Source organism: Coffea arabica, chromosome 7c, assembly GCF_036785885.1.
Source record: "Coffea arabica cultivar ET-39 chromosome 7c, Coffea Arabica ET-39 HiFi, whole genome shotgun sequence".
Taxonomy (NCBI): Eukaryota; Viridiplantae; Streptophyta; class Magnoliopsida; order Gentianales; family Rubiaceae; genus Coffea; species Coffea arabica.
Window position 1 is genome coordinate 7,489,038 of NC_092322.1, and position 19,761 is coordinate 7,508,798.

General features: G+C 37.5%; 3 protein-coding genes across 5 annotated transcripts; 1 reads left to right on the forward strand and 2 right to left on the reverse strand.

Annotated features, from left to right (window-relative positions):
- The first annotated feature begins 3,131 nt into the window (after window positions 1-3,131).
- Window positions 3,132-5,046, forward strand: LOC140010472 (protein WUSCHEL-like). Its single transcript, XM_072057635.1, has 3 exons — window positions 3,132-3,587; window positions 3,762-3,859; window positions 4,439-5,046. Exons 1-3 carry the CDS (start codon window positions 3,191-3,193, stop codon window positions 4,799-4,801), a joined length of 858 nt encoding a protein of 285 aa, XP_071913736.1. The 5' UTR covers window positions 3,132-3,190; the 3' UTR covers window positions 4,802-5,046.
- Window positions 5,047-8,107: 3,061 nt separating this feature from the next.
- LOC113697991 (protein ANTHESIS POMOTING FACTOR 1-like) lies at window positions 8,108-13,229 on the reverse strand. Of its 3 annotated transcripts, none has more exons than XM_027217638.2 (13): window positions 13,072-13,229; window positions 12,860-12,951; window positions 12,172-12,272; window positions 11,373-11,473; window positions 11,224-11,290; window positions 11,023-11,122; window positions 10,820-10,933; window positions 10,584-10,721; window positions 10,387-10,471; window positions 9,738-9,787; window positions 9,012-9,189; window positions 8,712-8,811; window positions 8,108-8,465 (listed from the first exon to the last, which is right to left on the reverse strand). In XM_027217638.2, the coding sequence occupies exons 1-11, from the start codon at window positions 13,076-13,078 to the stop codon at window positions 9,049-9,051; spliced, it is 996 nt and encodes a 331-aa protein (XP_027073439.2). In that variant the 5' UTR covers window positions 13,079-13,229; the 3' UTR covers window positions 8,108-8,465; window positions 8,712-8,811; window positions 9,012-9,048. The 3 variants fall into 3 exon arrangements, with proteins under 3 accessions (XP_027073439.2, XP_027073437.2, XP_071913611.1); XM_027217636.2 differs by having other exon boundaries at window positions 8,712-8,875; XM_072057510.1 differs by lacking the exon at window positions 9,738-9,787.
- Window positions 13,230-17,564: 4,335 nt separating this feature from the next.
- Window positions 17,565-19,261, reverse strand: LOC113700177 (WEB family protein At2g17940-like). The gene is made up of 2 exons (XM_027220687.2): window positions 18,901-19,261; window positions 17,565-18,373 (listed from the first exon to the last, which is right to left on the reverse strand). Exons 1-2 carry the CDS (start codon window positions 19,048-19,050, stop codon window positions 17,852-17,854), a joined length of 672 nt encoding a protein of 223 aa, XP_027076488.1. The 5' UTR covers window positions 19,051-19,261; the 3' UTR covers window positions 17,565-17,851.
- Between the last annotated feature and the right edge of the window lie 500 nt (window positions 19,262-19,761).

Sequence of the window (19,761 nt, forward strand, 5' to 3'; positions counted from 1 at the left end):
GAGACTGTTAAGGCAGAGGATGAATTCCAGGGAAATACTGAATGAATAGTTCCAATTAGTTTGTGCATGCAGACAGTGATGAAAGGACAGTATAGTGGCGTTTCCAATAAATTACTCCTATGACATTAATTTGCTGTAAATTCTTTCTTTTTTTGGTCAGATTACTAGCTTTGGAACTTCTTTTTTTTTTTTTTTTTTTTAAAGAATACTAGATTTTCATTTCTTTATGCATGTCATTACAATGCAATCAAAACTTAAAAGGGATCATCATATTTAGGAACTTGAATTAATACTTTAAGAGTTCATCCAATTTTGTATGGTGATTTTTTTTTTTTGGAACGCAAAATTGCGATTAGCTGGGTGCATGTTATTTACCTATGTGTATTAAATGAAACATCATGAATTCAGGGGCAAATATCCAAACATCCTGACCACCAGAAAGAATCACATAAACTCTGATCTCATTCCCGGCTCTGGGGTGCTCTCTCCAATGACATTCGCTCTGCAGTGGAATTGCGGCAACTTGATTCAGATTTCAGACCACCTCGAAAACATAATATAACAGCACATCAAAATATATGCCATAGCTAAGGCCATCAAGTTAGTTAACATTGGATTTCTCTCTCCCTCACTCTCTCCTTTTCCTTTTGTTATTAGCTAAATTCAGCATACTATTTTATGTATATCCAGCGTGGTTCTCTTTGCAAGCCAATTACTTGCACAAGAAATGTCGGTTTTCAGCTGTTTACTACTAGTAGTTGTTTCTGTGGTTTGAAGTATGAATTCTATGTTTTTAATCTCAAAAAAAACTGTCAAAGGCATAATGTCCAAATCTTATGATTTGTACATTTGAGAAAGAACATAAACACAGCCAAAATCACAACACAACCTGAAAGAATCCTCTATGATCAGATCATTCCCATGTTTGTATAACCCTGATCACAAAATATTAAACCCTTTCCCAGCACAGAAAATCCCCAACTTGATTCCCCGATTTCCCTCTATTCATTGGCAAGTGCAAATGTGATTACACATAAAACCCTAAACAAGGTTACTCTTTTTGATGAGATATGAAAACAAATAGACTGGTATTCACAGGGACTAAGACATTCAGCAAACATAGAAATGTTTACAGCCAGCGTGCTCATTGTAAATTACACATGAAGAGGAAAATCTGCAACAAGGCCGATCTTAATCGGGTACTACCTAAGCTTATCTAGCTATAGCACATAATGCTAGCTATCACTCACTGCAACTGCAGACAGAAAAGAGCAAAATGGAGTGATATTTAGACCAGATGTTGAGGGTTTCGGAGATAGATAGCGGCGTTAGGAAAAAGAACCCTGAAAATGATGGAGCTTTTTTGTCATCTTCGAATCAAAATCTGATCATCTTCCTCCAATTGAAATGCAATATGCATGTAGTACGTACTACTTCTGCTGCTGCTTGTACCCTTACTGCTCCCCTCCAGAGAGAGACATAGCAAATTAGCAAATAGCGATAGCCCCCTACCACTTCTACTAAATGCTTTGCATTTATTTTGGGAACGCGTGCTGCTTCTTCATACTTCATAGCAGAAATGACTCCAGACCTGATTCTCTATCCACCATCAGCTTTCTCCAACTTTGCCCATCTCTCCTACAGTTTCAAAAAGGCTTCCCTACATTCAATTGTGGGTTCAACCATCTTTAACAATTACAGTATATGTAGCACCATATACTGTTTTTAAGTAACTAGACCAGATGAAAGATTTTGAGCTGCATCCATAAATTATCTTCATTATCTACTGAAAGGAATTAGGATTTCAACTATCCAGTTCCTTAATCGATCCCAACAACCCAACGGGTTATAATAAACAATCTAAGCTAAAATTCTTGAGCCCATTGACTGCATCAGCCCAAACCCTGATGATAACCACCCAAAAAGAGAGGGAAAAAAATGAAGAAAGAAGCCAATAGTGGGAACATGGGAATATGTTATAGTTGTAGAGTACTGAAGCATGCGTAGGTAATTCCACTGTCACTTTGAGGCATTCTAATCACAGACATACAATGAGAGTGAAATTTTTAATTTGAGAAATGGGTTCTCGTCTTGGTCTTTCTTGCGCCACCAAAAGTCCCACCAGGCCGCCTATTGCAAGGAGATTATCCTTTCCTGAAGCAATGGTAATGCTGGAGGAATATTCATTCTCTATCATCTCATTTTAAGTGCTTTTAAGTTATTACTCATCAACAAGTAATCTTCAGCGACTAACAACTTATAATCTTCATCCTTAGCTGTTTATACAGAATTGACTTGAAAACTGTCTTCCAAGTCGTTAATGGTAACAATTAAACTATTAACTATCAAGCTTAATTTCCAAAAACTAAAAAAAAAAAAAGCAAATCACAGATATGGAAGGGAAGGTTAAATATATAACTGGACAAGGGCTATTCTGATTTTTTAAAAATCACAAATCATCTGATTAGGCCTTCGAATGAGTGTAAGTACGGTTAATGATTACCATTTTCACGACCATGCCCCCCTTTACTTCTTTGAGCCATATTACATTACTCGACTAGAAAAAGGGTTCCTTTAGTTGGCTATAAAGTTAAGCCTTTCACCCATTAGAACCCTGAGGGTAACTCACCATCTGCAGGGGTGAATTTGAAATTTGGCTTTTAGGGTCTGGTAAGAGGGGCCATATCCTAAGAAAAACAAAAGAAAAAGGTAGTAAATCACAACGGCAAATCATAGAGAAGCAAGCTTCATTCATTCTTTCATTCAGAAGCTCGACTTTTCTCTTCCTTCCAATCAATACTGCATATCATGTCATTCCTCATTCTTTTTTCTGTGAGTGAGCTTATGCCCTTGCATTTATCAAGGTAGCTTTGATATATGCCTTTTCATCCAAGCAAACTTCCTCTGAAACCCTCTCTTTCTAGTCCCTCTTTTGTCCCTTCCTTTTTGTTATCCTATCGCTCTGTCAACTTCAGTCCTTCTCCCTCAGATATCTCGGATATCCTCTCTTTATCACCTCCATGTGCCTCTTCCTCCACCCCTTTTTATACTTGTTTTATTCTCACCATCTCATGCATTCCAGTCTCACCAAATTTTCTCTCTCAGTCTGTTCTCTCTCTCTCTCTCTGTGAGTCTGTTTTGCTGTTTTGTTTGCTTCTCTTTGTAACCTTTCTCTAGTTTCCAACCTATCATGGAACCCCAACAACAACAGAACCATCAGCAGCAGCAACAACAAAACCAGCTGCTGCCAAATGAAGATGGGGGCTGTAGTAAAAACGGTTTCTTGTGCAGGCAAAGCAGTACCAGGTGGACTCCCACCACTGAGCAAATAAGAATCTTGAAGGATCTTTATTACAACAATGGAGTTAGGTCTCCAACTGCTGATCAGATTCAGAAAATCTCAGCTAAACTCAGGCAATACGGCAAGATTGAAGGCAAGAACGTCTTTTATTGGTTTCAAAACCATAAAGCTCGTGAGAGGCAGAAAAAACGCCTTACCACTGATATATCTGCTATGCAAAGAGGTGTTTGGAGATCTGATTATCAAGAATCCATCTGCAGTACCAAGTACCCTAACATCACTTCTGGTGATTTCTAAACCTCCCTTTTTTTCTGCCCTTCCTCCTGCATAAATTGAAATGTTACTATATATTACTGTAACTAGTGTGTGTAGTGTGCGTGTGTTCCTTTTTTCACATTTTAGCGTTTTCATATTCAAGATCTTTGAGGGTTTTCGGGGGAAACTTTTGGTTTCCTTACAGGTGCTCCCTCGTCATCAGCTTCTGTAGGTGGTCTGCATGCTGCTGGCCAGGTGGGAAATTATGGTTATGGATCTTTTGCAATGGAGAAAAGTTTCAGGGTTAGTCTACACATACAAAAGCTGAATTAAAGTTTAAAGCTTTGAAACTCTACAGCTTAATCCACTCAAGCAAAAGAGATCACAGTGTATTGTTTGAGCGTCTTACTTGTTATTTTGACATTAAAACCACATAAAGAGAAAAAAAAAAAGTGCAGATCAAATAGAGTAACGTGGATACTTAAAGATCCTCTCTACTTAGTTAATCTAAGGAGTAGAAGAAATTTTAGATAGTTTGTACAAATTCCTAAGATAGTAAAGTAGCTGCAGAGAAGCCTGGCAAGTATTTTAATTCGGTGAAATTTTCCCGTGAGTTTTGATCCAGACAAGAGGCTAGCTTGTGCTCAAATAAATTAAGGCTGCACTTTCTCATGGAAATCAACTTATTTTAAGTGATAGGACCACTATTAGAGTCCAAAAATGCACTTTTAAAAAAGCGTACACTTTTAATAAGTAAGAAAAAGGTTATGTTGATGTTAATCACTTAATTGGCGTCTTCATCAACATTAGGGGAACATTACTCAAATAATAAGTCTCGCTTTCTCGCTTATATATATATATATATATCTTGATTACACACAGGATTGCTCCATATCACCAAGTGGCAAAGCGAGTGGGTCTATGTTCCAAAACTTCTCTTGGGCTGGGGCCGGGGCTGGGGCTGAACCTTATCCTTCACCATACCAATTCCTGGAAAAGAAAACATGCTTTGTTGAAACATTGGATGATCAGGAGCAGGAAGAAGAACCGGTCCCAGAATTAGAAACTCTCCCTCTCTTCCCCATGCACGGTGAAGACGTATCTGGCTTCTGCACCAATAAGCAGCAGGAACAAAACTGCTACTACACCGACTGGTACCAGCCCAATGGCAACGTGGGTTATTCTCGAACTTCCCTTGAGCTAAGCCTCAACACCTACGGAGGCAGGTCGCAGAATTCCCCCTAAATCTGTAGGATAGTCTCTACCTTTCTTCCCCTATTTCAATATATATGTTAAAATGTAGTTAGTACATATGCGATGCCCTCATGATCAGCTTCTGTGAGAATGCTTGAAACAGCTGAATGTCACTGGCAGCAGCCACTGATCAGTAATTGTACGTACGTCTTTCCATTTCAGAGGAAAGCTTAAAGATGCAGAATGCTAGTTGTTTTACATGACATATAGTAATTGATTTCGCATAGATTTTCCTAGCTAGTTTTCATTTACAAACCAGATTCATGATTCCCATAGTCTTATTCACCTTTCAGCCAAGCACCAAACAAGAAAATTAACTAGCACTAGCACTGTACTTTGGACATACTCTACGTCAAGGTTCGTTCAATAAAGAATTATTAGTAGTCATCACTCCTCAGTCATCTATACTGTCAGCTTCTCAAAATGCCAATGAAAAAATTATATGTGGCGCAGCTTGTTGAGTAGCGCGTGGAGACCATAGATTTCACGACAGAGATTTAGGAAGGGACCCACATGGGGATGAAGCTCTTGTGTGGGGTGGCTCTCCCTACTCTCTAGTTGGGGGAAGATTGAGCCGGTTGGTGGCTAGTCCCAGTTTGATCTGATCGCTGGCCTGTGGGTTCTGGACCGTGCAAAGATGCAACTAGCAGTAGTACTGTAACATAACAAGCAGCCACTTAGTGGTGCCATGATTAAAATTAGTAAGATTTTCCAATGATCATCATCAATGTCCTCGAAAATTACAAAAAAAAAAAAGGGGGTTTCTTTACTTTGAGTGTGGAATTGGAACTGGAATGAGAGAGAGAGAGAGAGAGAGAGAGAGAGAGAGAGAGAGAGAGAGATACAAAAAAGAAGACAGAACAGAAAGAATGATTATACCTTTAGAACGAAAGAGGTGGGACACGGCAGGATTTTATATCCTTAACTTTTATTCGCGGCCGTTATATTTCGAAGAAGAAAAAAGGGCGCATGTATTTCGAACTCTGCAACCCAGCGGCCTTGCCCCTTCATCGTAAATATCACAAATTATTTGGATGTCTCCTCAAAGTCTGTCCCTTCTGCATTTTTGTCCTTCACACTGGCACTACTTCTTTGCTGTTTCCTTTTCTTGGTTTAACTTTTTCCTCTTGCAACTGAAGAGTATACACATCTAAAATGCTGCAACATGTGCACAGAAACATATTAATCTTTTCAGCAAAAAAAATTTGCCATGGCAAGATAAATAAAGCATCATCTGTGCCTCCAACTAGTGGTTTAATAAATAAAAAAGAACATCTCAAGGGATGACGCCCCGGTCCCAAAACCACTCTGTGTTGTAGATGATGCTATCAACTGGTAATTCCCACAAATGGGATTACAGCAATTCTACACGTTGCATCACTTGAGCTACTTCCCTTTAATCAGCATGTTTGAGTGGAGCAAGAATGACAACACTGAAAACGGTTAAAAACTTGTTGCAATGCTAAGATTGATGAACAAAACTCTACTACTAGTCTACTACGTACTACTTAATATGAGTTCCTCCCAATCCTTATTCAGGTTGATGAGAAAGTGATTCAGACTCGTGTAATTCTTAGGTCTTACGGGTATCAAATGATTAGTTTTTGGCTGTTATTTCTGCTTTGTAATGATACTACTATAATATATACAAATACTGCATCGCCATATTATTATCTTTCAAAAGCGTCAAGAGGGAGGTCAAATTAATAATTATGAGTAAAACACATCTTGAAAATCACAATAAAGACCACTATCAAGTTGCAGTTTTCACTCTGTAGAAAACTAATAAGCTCATGTTAGACTGATGGCTGGACAGACAGCCTTTGAAATTGAGCTTCGATCTGCAGGCATATTTTCTACTTGCTCTGTTCACTTTGTAGAAAAAATAAAATGATAAATATTAGAGTATATTGAATGACTTGGACATTCTGCTTCTACAGACTAGAAATTCAACAAGAAAATTACACAGTTTCTCTGAAAGGAATTATCCCACAAACCAGTGTCGGTATGGCCCTGAAATTATTGAAAAGATCATGGGCCTACCAGCGAGCAGACATATGCTGAACCGGAGCAGATATTTGTATTTTGTCTAAATTTAAACTCAGCACTCAAAAAGAGCCAATCTAAACTCTACTGAAATAGATATATATATATATATATGAAGGGCCACATTTTTTACAAAAATCAAAATTTAGAAGGCAAGAAAGAATAGAATTGAATAAATTTTCCAATTCATTCTTTGCTTCTATTGTGAATTGTGATTCACTGTTCCAACCAGGAAGAAAATCGTGATGCAATTGACTCGAGACAAGCTAGTCATCCAAACAAGTTTTGGGAAAACAGACAAAGTTAATCCAACTGACATTCGGATCATTGATGACATGTGGACCGTCCATATCAGTTATGTCATAGGTACGTAGAGACATTCACTCGAGAAGGGTGAGGTTTTATTGGGTATACTGTAGTGCTGGGTACACCAATTTTCTTGGCCCCCATTGCCTGGTGCGTTCAACAGCTTTGTAATTGTACAGGTCACAATCAACAAGATTTTGGGCGGATGCTTTCCTCTATGAGGTTTGACAATTACTCCCACTTTTTGGCGTTCGAGAACCCTAATAGCACATATAGGGCACGGGACCCCCCATCGTCCCAAAGAGTGAGAACACCAGAGAGGAAACAATGGAGAAAGCTTCTTCCTGTTGCAAATGGATGCGTGGAGATTTAATCGCAGATCCAATGCGATCTTCGGCACTTTTTGAGGCTTCAAGCACGTAATGTCCCTTATAGAAAAGTGAGGCAATGAGTGCATCATCACCTTTTATCCTTGCAAGGCTCCTTAGTTATCAAGTTGGTCACTTCTGTATATTGATTGATCCCAACATTCTGTGCAACGCTTTTGTTGCACTATTCTGTTAGTTTCACATGTCACTTAAGTAGCCAGCATTTTAACCCACGAGAGAGTTGAGACTGCTCTCCAATCACCACTCTTGCCAAACTCAAGTTGTATGCATCCTTCTCTGTCTTCTGTGTTTTTAATGGTTAAAAGCAGGTCATGCAGACACATGATATACCATCTATCTATAGAAGAAGACGACCATGAAAATCAGCACAGATAAAATAAAGGGCCAACTTTCGAAGAACTTGTTACAGAACTGAAAAACTTGAATATTTGACGTGAACATGCTCAACTACCATTTTCATCTTGGGAAATTTTAATGCCCAGACTGAATGCCAAATACTATTGGACCAAACTAAAGGTAACATAACATAGAAATAGAGAGAAGAAGAAAGTAAACGTTGTGATCGCCAAGAAGTTCATCTCTTACTTGGGTTTCAGTCAATTTTCCTCTTACAAGACAAGAAGAATAATAAATTCAAAAATCAAACACTAGAATAACGAAACACATCTTTTGTTTTTTTCTTTTCATTTTGAATAATCATAGGCGGTAGCACACCAAGCAATATTACAAATCATCTGAACTGAACTAAAGGGTGCATCAAGGCAGAAGATCATTTAGAAAGCAAACAGTAGCAATGTTTAGGGGAACCATACATCTGCATCCCTCTTTATCAGGGCCAATAACTAGCAGTCAATGTTTGGACACGCAAATGAGCTGTCTCTTACGTACACCTTGCCATCTAAAGACGCTACTGGCTGCATAATTAAATCCCATCAGGAAATGAGAAGAGTATATTCTTACACCAAAAGACATTCAAAATTAGACAGATTGAAACGAACAAACAACAGCCCATATAACTAGTAACACTTCTTTCTTTTTTTCCATTTTTTACTAGTCTGAAAGCACAAATAGCTTTGTCATCCTAGGCATCTGGAAAACACAATGAATGACAACAAGGAGACTTCCCAAAGAGTTTGAAACAATATGATGTGATAGTTCACCTGATCTGCAAGTTGCATTCATCAGAGGATGTGCTGAAACTGGGTCATATTAACCATTGACGATCAAGGAGCATCAGAATGAGGATAACTGATAAATTGCCTACAGTATAAAGGGCATCCGACCAATGCATTACTCACTGATTCTATCTTGTCACTTAGTGCTCCTGCACCAAAAAGTTAAAAGGATAAAAAAAAACAATAGAAACGAAAAAAAGGAAGAAGTCAACACATATGAAGGAACTCAACAAACTTTCTAACCGTGAAATCAATTGCTGCAGAGAAAGTTCATGTTTCAATTACCTGACTACAACATTTCAGGGAGGTACCAAGATACTTTCTACTTTCTTCCATAAGCTGCCAATTTGGATAAATCTGGAATCCAAAATGATAACTCTGAAGAACCTGTAGCAAACATCAGACTTCCAGGAGCCCATTTTATGACTGGTGGTTCATCTTCAGTACTCATCCAACTGGCTACCTGGTACACATGAAACCATACACTTACAGATGGCCAAATACAACCGGTTCAGTTATCCAGGGCTAACCACTTCAGCAAAGCATCTGAAAGGTAAGAGCTTATATACGACAACAACACCACACAAAAGAAGACACTGAAATTGAGGGGATCAACCTAGGGTGCCTATTTTTCCTCAGTACATTCTTAAACTTTTAATTATTTTCCTGGTCAACAATGACGCAGAGACCATTCACAAATTAAGTCTTATCTTGCTCCCATATGACCATCTTTTCTAATCATATATCATAAATGAGCCAATATCATAATTTTGCATCTTCTACATATGATCTTTGACTTTTGAGTAAATTCAAGTCAAAAACTGAAAACCTATATTACAGGTATGACTGTGGCCAATTAAAAACAACTACGCCTACAAAAAGTTATTATGGTCTAAGGCATGACAATGCCTATAATAATGCAATTAAAGGTACGACTGTGCATCTAGTTTATGTGTATAAATACATAAGTATATATTTAAAAAGGGAAGAATAATTTGCTCTAAGTCATACTTCTTTGCCACTTCGAACACTCCAAACATAGACACTACCATCCCCAGAACCTGTCAAGTAATAGAAACCAAAGTCAAATCAGCTTCAAATGTATGAACTCAAAAGAATGATTGTCACTCATCTTTATCATCATATACATTTCCGTTCTAACGTTCCCCAATCCCCATAACAGTGAAATAGATCCATAGCACCAAGTCACATGAAAATTACACTCCATATAAAATCTTTCCTTTACAATAGGTTTCAAACCTCAGGTCCTTAACATCTTCTCCTCATTGGATAAAAAAGGGTTAGCAAAATAGGCATCACAAGAATACTAATAAAAAATCAACTTTACACACAAAGTCATTTGGATTCCTCAGGAACTCCTGAGAAAGACATCAAGGAAGGAGGAGGTTAATGCCAAGTTTAACACCACCCCAGATTAATTCCTATAAGAATAGGTGAGGAAGAAACCCAATGACTTAAATACAATTTTATGACAAAGATCCTAGATTTATTTCATTGCAGGTAGGAAGAACATTGAAAGGCTTGAAAAAAAAAAATTATGCAATAGGCGTCAAAAGCACATATTGGAATTTTAAAGAGGGAAATGTCAAATAAGTGATGTTTCATGATCCTCTTCTAAGATGATAATTGTTAGCATTACCTGAAACAACAAACATTCCCTCTGGGCTGAAAGATGCCTCTAATGTCGAACCACTTGAAACAGGCTTGACATTGTATGTAGATAGCTACAGCAAAAACATGCAAGCATGTCAACAAGAAATATTGTTTTCTTAAAGCAATAAAAGTTTATTTATAATTATAGAACCATTAGGCAGATGCTGAAAGAGAATAACTCACAAGCGTTCCACGAAATGAATCAAGCACATGAATATGACCTTCTAAAGTTGTCAAAAGCATCAGTCTTCCATCATTACTGAACTTCACAACATTAGCATCAGACATATCTCCCCCAACCGAAAATATGTCAAAAGGGCCCTTCAAAATTAGTTACTGAAAGTTCAGCATTTTGTTGAAACTGCAAATTCACTATGCCACATTCAGATGTCATACACTCTCATATATCAACTACTGACCTTTTCATACTTGCGAGCATCAAACATTCTTATATATCCTCCATAAGCAATGGTAAAAACAAGACCTTGATCATCATAAGCTGTGGCTGGTCTTCCCTGCACACGTAGAAGACCCTAAAAAACAATAGCAAATACACCAGTTAGAATCTTTAGAAAGCATAGAAACTACTTGAAAACGAAAAACAGATTGCCAAAGCCTATACCTGGCATTTCTCTGCTCTTTGGTCCCAAAGCAAAACAGTTCGGTCCAGAGATCCAGAGATAAAACACTCTTTTCGAGAGCACAAGCTAAGAGACACGACCCTGGATTATCAGTAGAACAAAGTTACTTGCATTTCATAATGATATTTATGGCTTACATGGTAAGCAGAGAGAAATATCTCTAAGGTTCATTGGCAAAGTACCTATCATGATGACCCTTGAAATATCGCAAATACTTATTATCATGTAATGAAAGAAGCCGCAAAGATTCTGCAATCATCTAACAAATTGTGTAAACAATCTTTATTTTCAGGCTTACACGCATACAGAAATGTTCTTCAACAATACTTACCATCCCAACCATTCTTTGAGGAGTATATGACAGTTGTTGGATGAGAAGTAAAGTTAACAAGATCAACCCCATACTTTTTGCTATTAATAGTCTTCAAACATCTGTAAATAACAATGTAAGGCTTTTTAGCATGTTAATTGATATGAGCAATGCCAGATAATAAGACGGAGAAGGACATGCAGGTGCCATCAGACATTATTGAACTACAAAGCTCCAACAATGAAACTAAACACTAGTTGGTGTAAAAGTTAAATCAATGATGGAGGGTCCACTAGCTGCTGGTCATGTCTGAATGTGATGTATATACCATGATATGCTACCAGTCATCTTTATAATGTCAATAATCTCAATGATCAATGATTAGAAGATTTAGCAAACTGCAGCACAAAAAACCATTGGAGAAAGCAAATAAGCTCCTTTCCAGTAGTTGAATGACAGTAAAGCATGTCCAATGGCATGCATTCTGCCATTTCTTGTGGATTTTTTTTTACATTTTTGTTACTTAAAGTTCGAGATGAGTTATTTATACAAAGCGGCACTCAAGCATGTGAGAACTGAGAATACATAAAACTCAACTCTGAGCTATATATTGTAAGTTCAGCTAAAGTTAAAGCAAATCTAGAACTTATCGGGTGGTTCACATTTTCCACATACCAATCAAGTGCTTTGGAGAACCACAGGGATATTCCATTATACTTCAGAAATAAAAAGTAGTAGCACAGAAGCATGGATGAAGAAAAAGGCAAATTATTATCAAAACTTGTCGAATTTTAGACAAAAGTCGAAGCTAAATGCTTACGTTGCATTTGCCACGTCATACAGCCGGATAGATTCATCATCGCTAGCAGTCACCAGATAAGGGGATGTCTTGTGGAAATCCATTGAACTTATTCTACCATTCTGTAGCCAGCAAAAAGCACCTCTGAGTAATTGTACTTATGCTTACTCCATTTCACAACAATTAAAGGAGTAACCACTTAAACTCATACGGAATAAAACTACATCTTCGGCTTAATCTGCCGATTAAAGTAAAATTTCTGCGACTTATAAAATATACTCTGGACCTCAATCATAATTCATAAAATACTAATTCCTGAGTAGCAACAGATAATAATGCATTCAAATCATCATCTTAGAATGCAATGATCAGGCGATGTTGCACAAGGTTCAAGGACTCTTAAACTATCATACAGAGGAAAACCCACTCGTCTTCCAAGTTAACTATATACTCACTATTATCACCAGCATGTTAAGACTAGGCTTGCGCTTTCTTCTATTTACATACTAAAATCAGAATACGAGAAGCCTATATAGATAAAACTTCAATTATAGCCACCAAACTTTAGCAATTCAAAAGCTAAGCTACTAATAATTTAAAGATAATGCAAAAAAAAAAAAAAAAAAAAACCAAAACTAGGCTGTCAGAAAAAGGTAAATAATTGTATTCCTTGTAACAAATTGAAAAATTAACGAGGAAAAAACCGTACATAGTCGCGAAAAGCCATGCCAACTTCCATACTCTGTAGAATTTCTTCGGTGAGTTCCAGGGAAACCTTGACCTCTCTATCGGATTGTCCTCCTAAATTTTGTATAGAATGAAACTAAATTATATCATGAAAGCAACAACCAATCAAATTGAACTAAGCATACGAAGATTTCCAAAACGCTAAACACTTGAATGCTCAATCGACAAAAGTACCAGCCATCTTCTTCTTCGGGAACTTTGCGAATTTGAGGATTTTCTTTGCGAGCTTCAGAGAAATTTTTTTCAGCAACGTTTAATTAACCCGCCATATTGAGAAAGGCAAAATGATTTGTCTCCTGTGGAGCTGTGGGTCTTGTTCAAGGTCGACCCGAGATCAGTGGATTTGTGGGCCTGACTCAGTGTTGAATGGTTATTTCTCAATTCGTTTGGGGTCTAGTTTAACATTTGGGCCAACGGCCCTAACCATGAAGCTGCTGCAATTTTTTATGCAGGGATAATTAGGGATTAAATTACCCTCACCCCTCCATAGCTTTGTCACAATTTAGTGTACTTTCCATATATTTTTTTCAATTGCAATATGTTCCCCTAATATTTCTTTAAGTTGGTTATGCTTTTGTAAATACAATGACATTCCCTCTTCATAAAGATAAATGTAGAATTATGGGCTTTTGTTTTTCAGCTCATATCATCATTTATGAAAGATTTTCATACTCAGCATGAAACTTGGAGGGAATATTTTGTGATGTAAAACTAGAATGGTATTAGTATGTAATTATGAAAAAATTTCAGGCGAGATCAGTCAATATCAATATCCCTCAATTCTAATAGTGGCATTTGAGGCTTGAGCCCACGAGATCCATACGGTAATTCAATATCCCTTACGAGATATAAAGTTCGTTTGAAAAGAGGCCTTTTTACTTGTGAGTTGCCAAAATGTCTTTACTTTCATGTTCGTACTTCATCTTTTGTGAATTGTGCAATTTTCTGCATCAAGTCTTTTTTTTGCTTTAGGTAAAAAAACGTTAAACATTTGTTTCGATGCATTCAATAAGTAATAAAGAGACTTCGTTGCATCTACTTAAGAGGCTAATTCTTATCTGATGGAAAAGGTACCTTTTAGGCGCATTCTTGTCTGATTGCTTTGTTGGTGGGCTTAGAGGCATCGCAGCAGCACACGCGTTTGCGCATTTGCTTATTGGCTCTTTTTAAATTGTCAAAGATGCCAATGTGCATGTACAATAATTCTTGTGCTCTAACTGTACCTTAATAAACCATTCAACTTTGATCCAATAACTAGAGAAAGTTTCTCAGAGCTCTCTCGTGCATTAAATTGAGAATTCAAATCCCACCTAATGTATCACAAGGAAGTACTATTATGCTTGCTTTGTTCAAAAAATTCAAAGAGTGCAACAGTGTGCAGAATTTGTCAATATCCTCTTGGACTGTTGTTAGTCATTATCAAGACTTTAAGGAGTGGGAGGCTATATAATTGTCACTTAATTGTGACCGTTACTTCAAGTGGTTTCCTCCGACGGAATTTCTCGTCGGCTCTCTCCCCTCCCAAATTAGGTTAGAGTAGGTTATACAAATGTTATCATTGCGATAAAAAAAAAAAAAAAGGTATGGAGTTTAATCCCCTAAATCCCATCTAGAAAGTTATACCTTAATAACTTGTTTAGAGAGAAATGAATTAAATCAATAATAAGAAGTATACGAATTCAAAAGTACAATACAGTAACTCAAAATGATTAATCACTATCGGATGTAGAGCAAGGCAACCTGTATTGTATATATTTTATTCTAATCGTCCGCGAACCAGGTAAGGGAAACAAGAACCTTGAGGCAAGGAAATCAGAGAGGAAGAAGAAATGTTTGGTCGGGCGATTAGAACTCCCACTTTCTCTTATCGCAATTACGAGGGCTTGCAAAACCCTTAATATTGAAAAAAACAAGACAGCTTCTCCAAATTAGGGGTGCTAGCAAGTCAAGTTACTCGCGAGCTAGCTTGATCAAAAGTTTGACTCGAGCTCGGTAAAATCGAGCTCGAGCTACTCGTTAAATTTAACGAGTCGAGTTCGAGCTCAAGAAATAAATACTCGAATGTTCGTCGAGTTTAATCGAGTTTTCATATTTTATTTATATTATATATTTATATTATATTATATATTATATATTTTAAAAAAAATTATAGATTTATTTCAAAACTCGAGCTCGAGCTCGAGTAGCTCGGGCTTGGTATTTACTCGAGCTTACTCGAGCTCGAGTTTAGTTTTATTTCATCGAGTTAAGCTTCGGTGGTGGCAGATTTCTTTATAAACTCAATGCAGTCGGCAACAGCTTCACTCTGGTGCGGCTCATACGGATTATAATTAGAGGAGGAAGGCCCTTGAGCCGCATTTGCCGAATACTTTCTTCCATTATTGGCGGTTTTGGTCAGAGCAGACAACATAATCAATTTAAGAACCGCTTCCCGGAATCGATCAAGCAATGACATGGGTGAGAGCCGGTTGCTTTTTCTGGTCCACCGGCTGCCACTGATCCTTGGGGCACAAAAAGGGCCTCTCATATATAAACTACTATCGCTGTATCCTTCTTGTTCTTGGCTTTGGCTTTTGAGCGTTTTTTCGGTTTTCTAGCTGCTGGTTTCGAAGTTCATGCTCCAATATGAGAATCTACAGCGAAGCAGTGCGTATTAAATATTAGTTGGTCTGATGATGCCAAGTTCATGTGACATTGACCGCATATTTTGCGAGGAAAAACATTTTTTAATTATTTTTTCTATTTTACATCCTTTAATCCGTCGCAACATATTTTTTTTTAAATAAAAATTTCAAAATAAATTTCCATGTTCAGAAACTTTTTGAAATTGTATATATACAAGGGATCGGACACATAATTACAAGGGCGAATAAATGGAAAGATGTAAATCCATTTGCAATTAATTGTCATTTTTATGGCCTGTGATCTTAATTCGTACCATGCACAATGAGTGTATAATTGCCTGATTTCAAAATGAAAATCATCATTGACTCCAACGATTAATTTTGAAGTCATTGCAGGCTGCAAATGGAGAAACAGAATCTTGAAAGAAAGAAAGGCTCCGGACTCAGGTCTTTAGTCAACAGTTTATACGCTAAGTCACCCAGAATAAAATGATCTCTTGACTTGGAGTTTTCTGAAAAATACCATACCTTCCCCCCCCCCCCCCCCCCCCTTTAATTAAAATTGTTCTTGGTTGCTGCTCCCGCAAAATTCGGAGCCGAACCCCGGCTACGAAGTTTTTGAGGGGCATGTGCCTCAAATTTATGCACCCCGTCCCAAGATCGTGATTTCTTAGATCAATCATAGTATAAAACTTAAAAATAAACAATTTTAAATCAACTATTTTCTTTTCTTCCGAGAAATAAGTTGCTTCTCGTTCAATTATCATCGCAGATTAAAAAATAGAGTAGTATTGGTGTTAACGGGCTATTAAGTTGAGATTTGTCACGTGGCTCTTCTTGTAGTACTTTTTTTGGAACAAGTTGCCATTTTCTCTTCTGCCATTACATTTCTCTTAATTTTTGCACTTCATGCACTGTGAATTTCGAACGTCAGACTGATTTTTTTTTTTTTCTTTTTTTGTAACTTAACCCTGGCCTCAATTTCTTCTTCTTCTGTAACTTATAATCCTTTTTTTTTTAAAAAAAAATGTAACTAATAATCCTTTACTTTGACTTATTTCGGTGGTGAATGGAGGCAGGAAAGGAGGATTTTAAATAATAATAATTAAAAAAAAAGGGCCAATAGTTTCATGGCTTTGGGGTTCGACAATGGAATGCAGTTGAAGATTTTTGTCTCAAAGTGTAAGCTTTCACATGTCTCAAAGTGTAAGCTTTCAGTGCCATAGTTTTTTCTTGTCTCGTTTCAGAGGTCTTGCAAAGCTTAATAGTTAATACTACTGTATCAGGAGTAACTATATATTATCGCACGTAGTGAATGAACAAATTCATGCATGCCTTCACCACATCTCTATAATGTATTTTCTGATCACAATTCTTTTCAATATAACCGACTAACTACCGACCATATCAAACTCTTTGTGAAAGTGTCCTCTGCTAATTGGATGGTGACTATTGTTCTATCTTCCTGTTATTTGTACCGTTCTTTCTTGCAAGAATATGGTGAAAAAACACACTGCTGATAACATAAACAAAGAAATATTGGTCCTCGGGATGCGGCCATTGCCTCGATATCATTCTTTAAGAATTAGAGCTTGAGTGAGTAGTGGAGCTTGGAGCATATTTTCCTGTTGTTGTACTTGAGGGAAAATCTTCGGTCGACCATAGTTTTGGATTTGCTGTCCCTCTCATCGAGTTCGGACGCCAACAGGAACTTTAAGTTTCCCCCACAAATGCATCCCCAGAACGTTACCTTTGCATTATCTGCCATCATGGTAGAAGTCTAATTAAGGGTGGCTGCGTGGAATCTGTTTCACCGATTAAGCTAGAAGGAAACTGTTTCGTTCCCACCATTGTATTATAGGTCTCTGAAAATGACAATACTCTTTCTAATTAACTACAAGCTATAATAAAGATATGGGGAAGAAAAAGCCATAATAATTAAGGATACCCGAAATTCAACCATGGGAGAGTGTCTAGGGCACCTTAATTAATAAGATTGATGAAAAAGTAAATGCAAAGATACATGCAGAAATAACTCAATAGTGCTCGAGGACGATTTTAAGTCAACTAAAACAATTACATTGTTTGGAGCAAAAAAAAAAGAAAAAAAGAGTAGGTTATACGCTATTAGTTTCAAAGATTTCAATGAAATAAACGATTACATTGTTATTAATATGGATCGATAGAATTTTAACCATGAGCTCTAGCTTGCATGAGCTTCTTTTGAAGAGAACACTCTATAACCTGCAAACAAAATTCCGGAATGACCTTATTTCATGCCTCAAACGACGAGCTTGAAGGATAGCCCAACGAATAATGAGGCCATTGATTCACGGTCCGGTACTTTTCTGGTGCCCCTTCTTTTTGGCAAACAGAAATCCAAATGATGGCCTCTTCTTCAATTTCTTTTCTCCAACTGAAGGGGTTGAATTTACTCCCTCTTGACGATGATGAGGACGATCATCTTCTTCTTTGCTAATAATCACTCGAGTTAGCAGTGGAGGACTGGCAAACTTGACTGACCTCTTCTTTTCGAGCTCCTCGAACCCTTGAGTTTGTGTACTCTTGACTTCAACTTTGGTGCTTGCGTTTTCAATGAACTTGAGTTCTTCAATCTCAGAATCAAGTGATGGTGTCGGTTTGTGATGATCAGTTAATTCCCTCGAGCCCTTCAGCTGCTGTAGCTCCTTCTTTGTCTGCTCAAGCTCTAGTTTGAGGGAATGAAGGTAGTATGCCATTAGATTTCCTTCTTCTTTAGATTTTTCAAGGCTTCTTTTGGTCTCTTCAAGCTCAGCTGTCACTGTTCCTATTTTAGATTGGTGTGGCTGTTCAGCATCGCCTCTTGCTTGCATCTGAACACAGAAAGAAACGCATTCAGTCAGTTGGCCGTACACAATCAAAGTCATTTAAATACCCAGCCCTGTACCTAGTGGATTGTAAACTTCAGCAGAAACTGACTGAATATTAAAAAAAGAAACTAACAGTAAGGAAGTTTCTTACGTACAATTCACTGACATTAAATATATATCTCGAATGTCTTTCCCTTAAATTTCTCCAATTTCAAAGATTCTATAGAATTCTTTGCTATTCATTCAGAATTTTCGCTTAAAGGGTGCATGCTTGAAATTTGGTGGCTTGCCTGGAGTTGCAAGTTACTTACGTACAAAATGCATGACTGACTATTGCGTGCCTCACATGACCACCATGATTTGTAGAATTTGATCAAACTAAGGTAAATGGATAATCCAGTATATATATACGCCGCCTGAATTGCTTATTTCTGATTAGAACACACGAATAAGATAATACAGAAAGATTAAAGGGAGACAACTGAGTTTAGGTAGGAGGGAAAGAGAAGAAAGAAATAACCGGCTAGAACCTGTTTAAGCTTGTTTCCAATGATTTCACCGGCTAGAACCTTTTCCCCAAACAGCGTCACTGCTTCCTTCACAGAACGAAAAGGTTGCCTCATGTCAATTTCTACTCTTCCCCTCACCACCACTCCTCCTCCTTCACCCTCCATATTCATCACTTGACAGTCAGCTGCCCAGCCTACACAGCCCACGGCATGTAATGTGTATTAGTTATTCCTTCCTAGCACTTCGATCAATGGTATTTGAAGCCAGTTGATCGAGATGACCAAGACGACGATGTCTTTAATTTGGATGATTTCACTTCACCATTGTATATACTAGTTGAAGATCGAGAAGGTGTGGTTGGTTAGTATTAGTTATGGTGGTGGTGGGATGCTGGGATATTGATTCTCCATATGATGATTACCTAAAGTAAGTACATAAAATGATATTGAATAAGTTAGTAAAACCATTTCTTCGCGTCCACTTCACTAGACATATCTGTTAATTGACGCTGATGTATAAGGTGGTTGCACCATCCTAATTCCTGTGATCAATCCCTTGCTATATCTAAACTACATTTCTCAAGTGTGAAAGATAAAGAGCAAGTTTACCGGAAGTGGACCTTTTATGGTCCCCCAATTCCGCCGCCTTGATTTCGACTTGCCTCCCTCTCTTATGGACCCCAACTACTTTTACACCAAGTGCTCCCTAGATAATGCATACTGCGTATGCTATTCGTACTTGAGGATGTATAATGATGGTAAAAAAAAATATATGGTTACTTAAATTCGGAATCCGTAGGGTATAACGAACAGCTTCAATTTGATTGTTACATGTTTGGCTTAGCAGGTCAATTTCCTACGACGTCAGAAGTTGTTGCCTCC

Coding starts and splice junctions, on each gene's coding strand:
- LOC113700177 (XM_027220687.2), bottom strand. CDS start 19,050: ATGAATATGGAGGGTGAAGGAGGAGGAGTGGTGGTGAGGGGAAGAGTA. Junction 18,374..18,900: donor TTGGAAACAAGCTTAAACAG/GTTCTAGCCGGT, acceptor TTCTGTGTTCAG/ATGCAAGCAAGAGGCGATGC.
- LOC140010472 (XM_072057635.1), top strand. CDS start 3,191: ATGGAACCCCAACAACAACAGAACCATCAGCAGCAGCAACAACAAAAC. Junction 3,588..3,761: donor GTACCCTAACATCACTTCTG/GTGATTTCTAAA, acceptor GTTTCCTTACAG/GTGCTCCCTCGTCATCAGCT. Junction 3,860..4,438: donor CAATGGAGAAAAGTTTCAGG/GTTAGTCTACAC, acceptor GATTACACACAG/GATTGCTCCATATCACCAAG.
- LOC113697991 (XM_027217638.2), bottom strand. Junction 10,934..11,022: donor AAAGAGCAGAGAAATGCCAG/GTATAGGCTTTG, acceptor ATTGTTTTTTAG/GGTCTTCTACGTGTGCAGGG. Junction 10,472..10,583: donor ATTCATTTCGTGGAACGCTT/GTGAGTTATTCT, acceptor TTTTTGCTGTAG/CTATCTACATACAATGTCAA.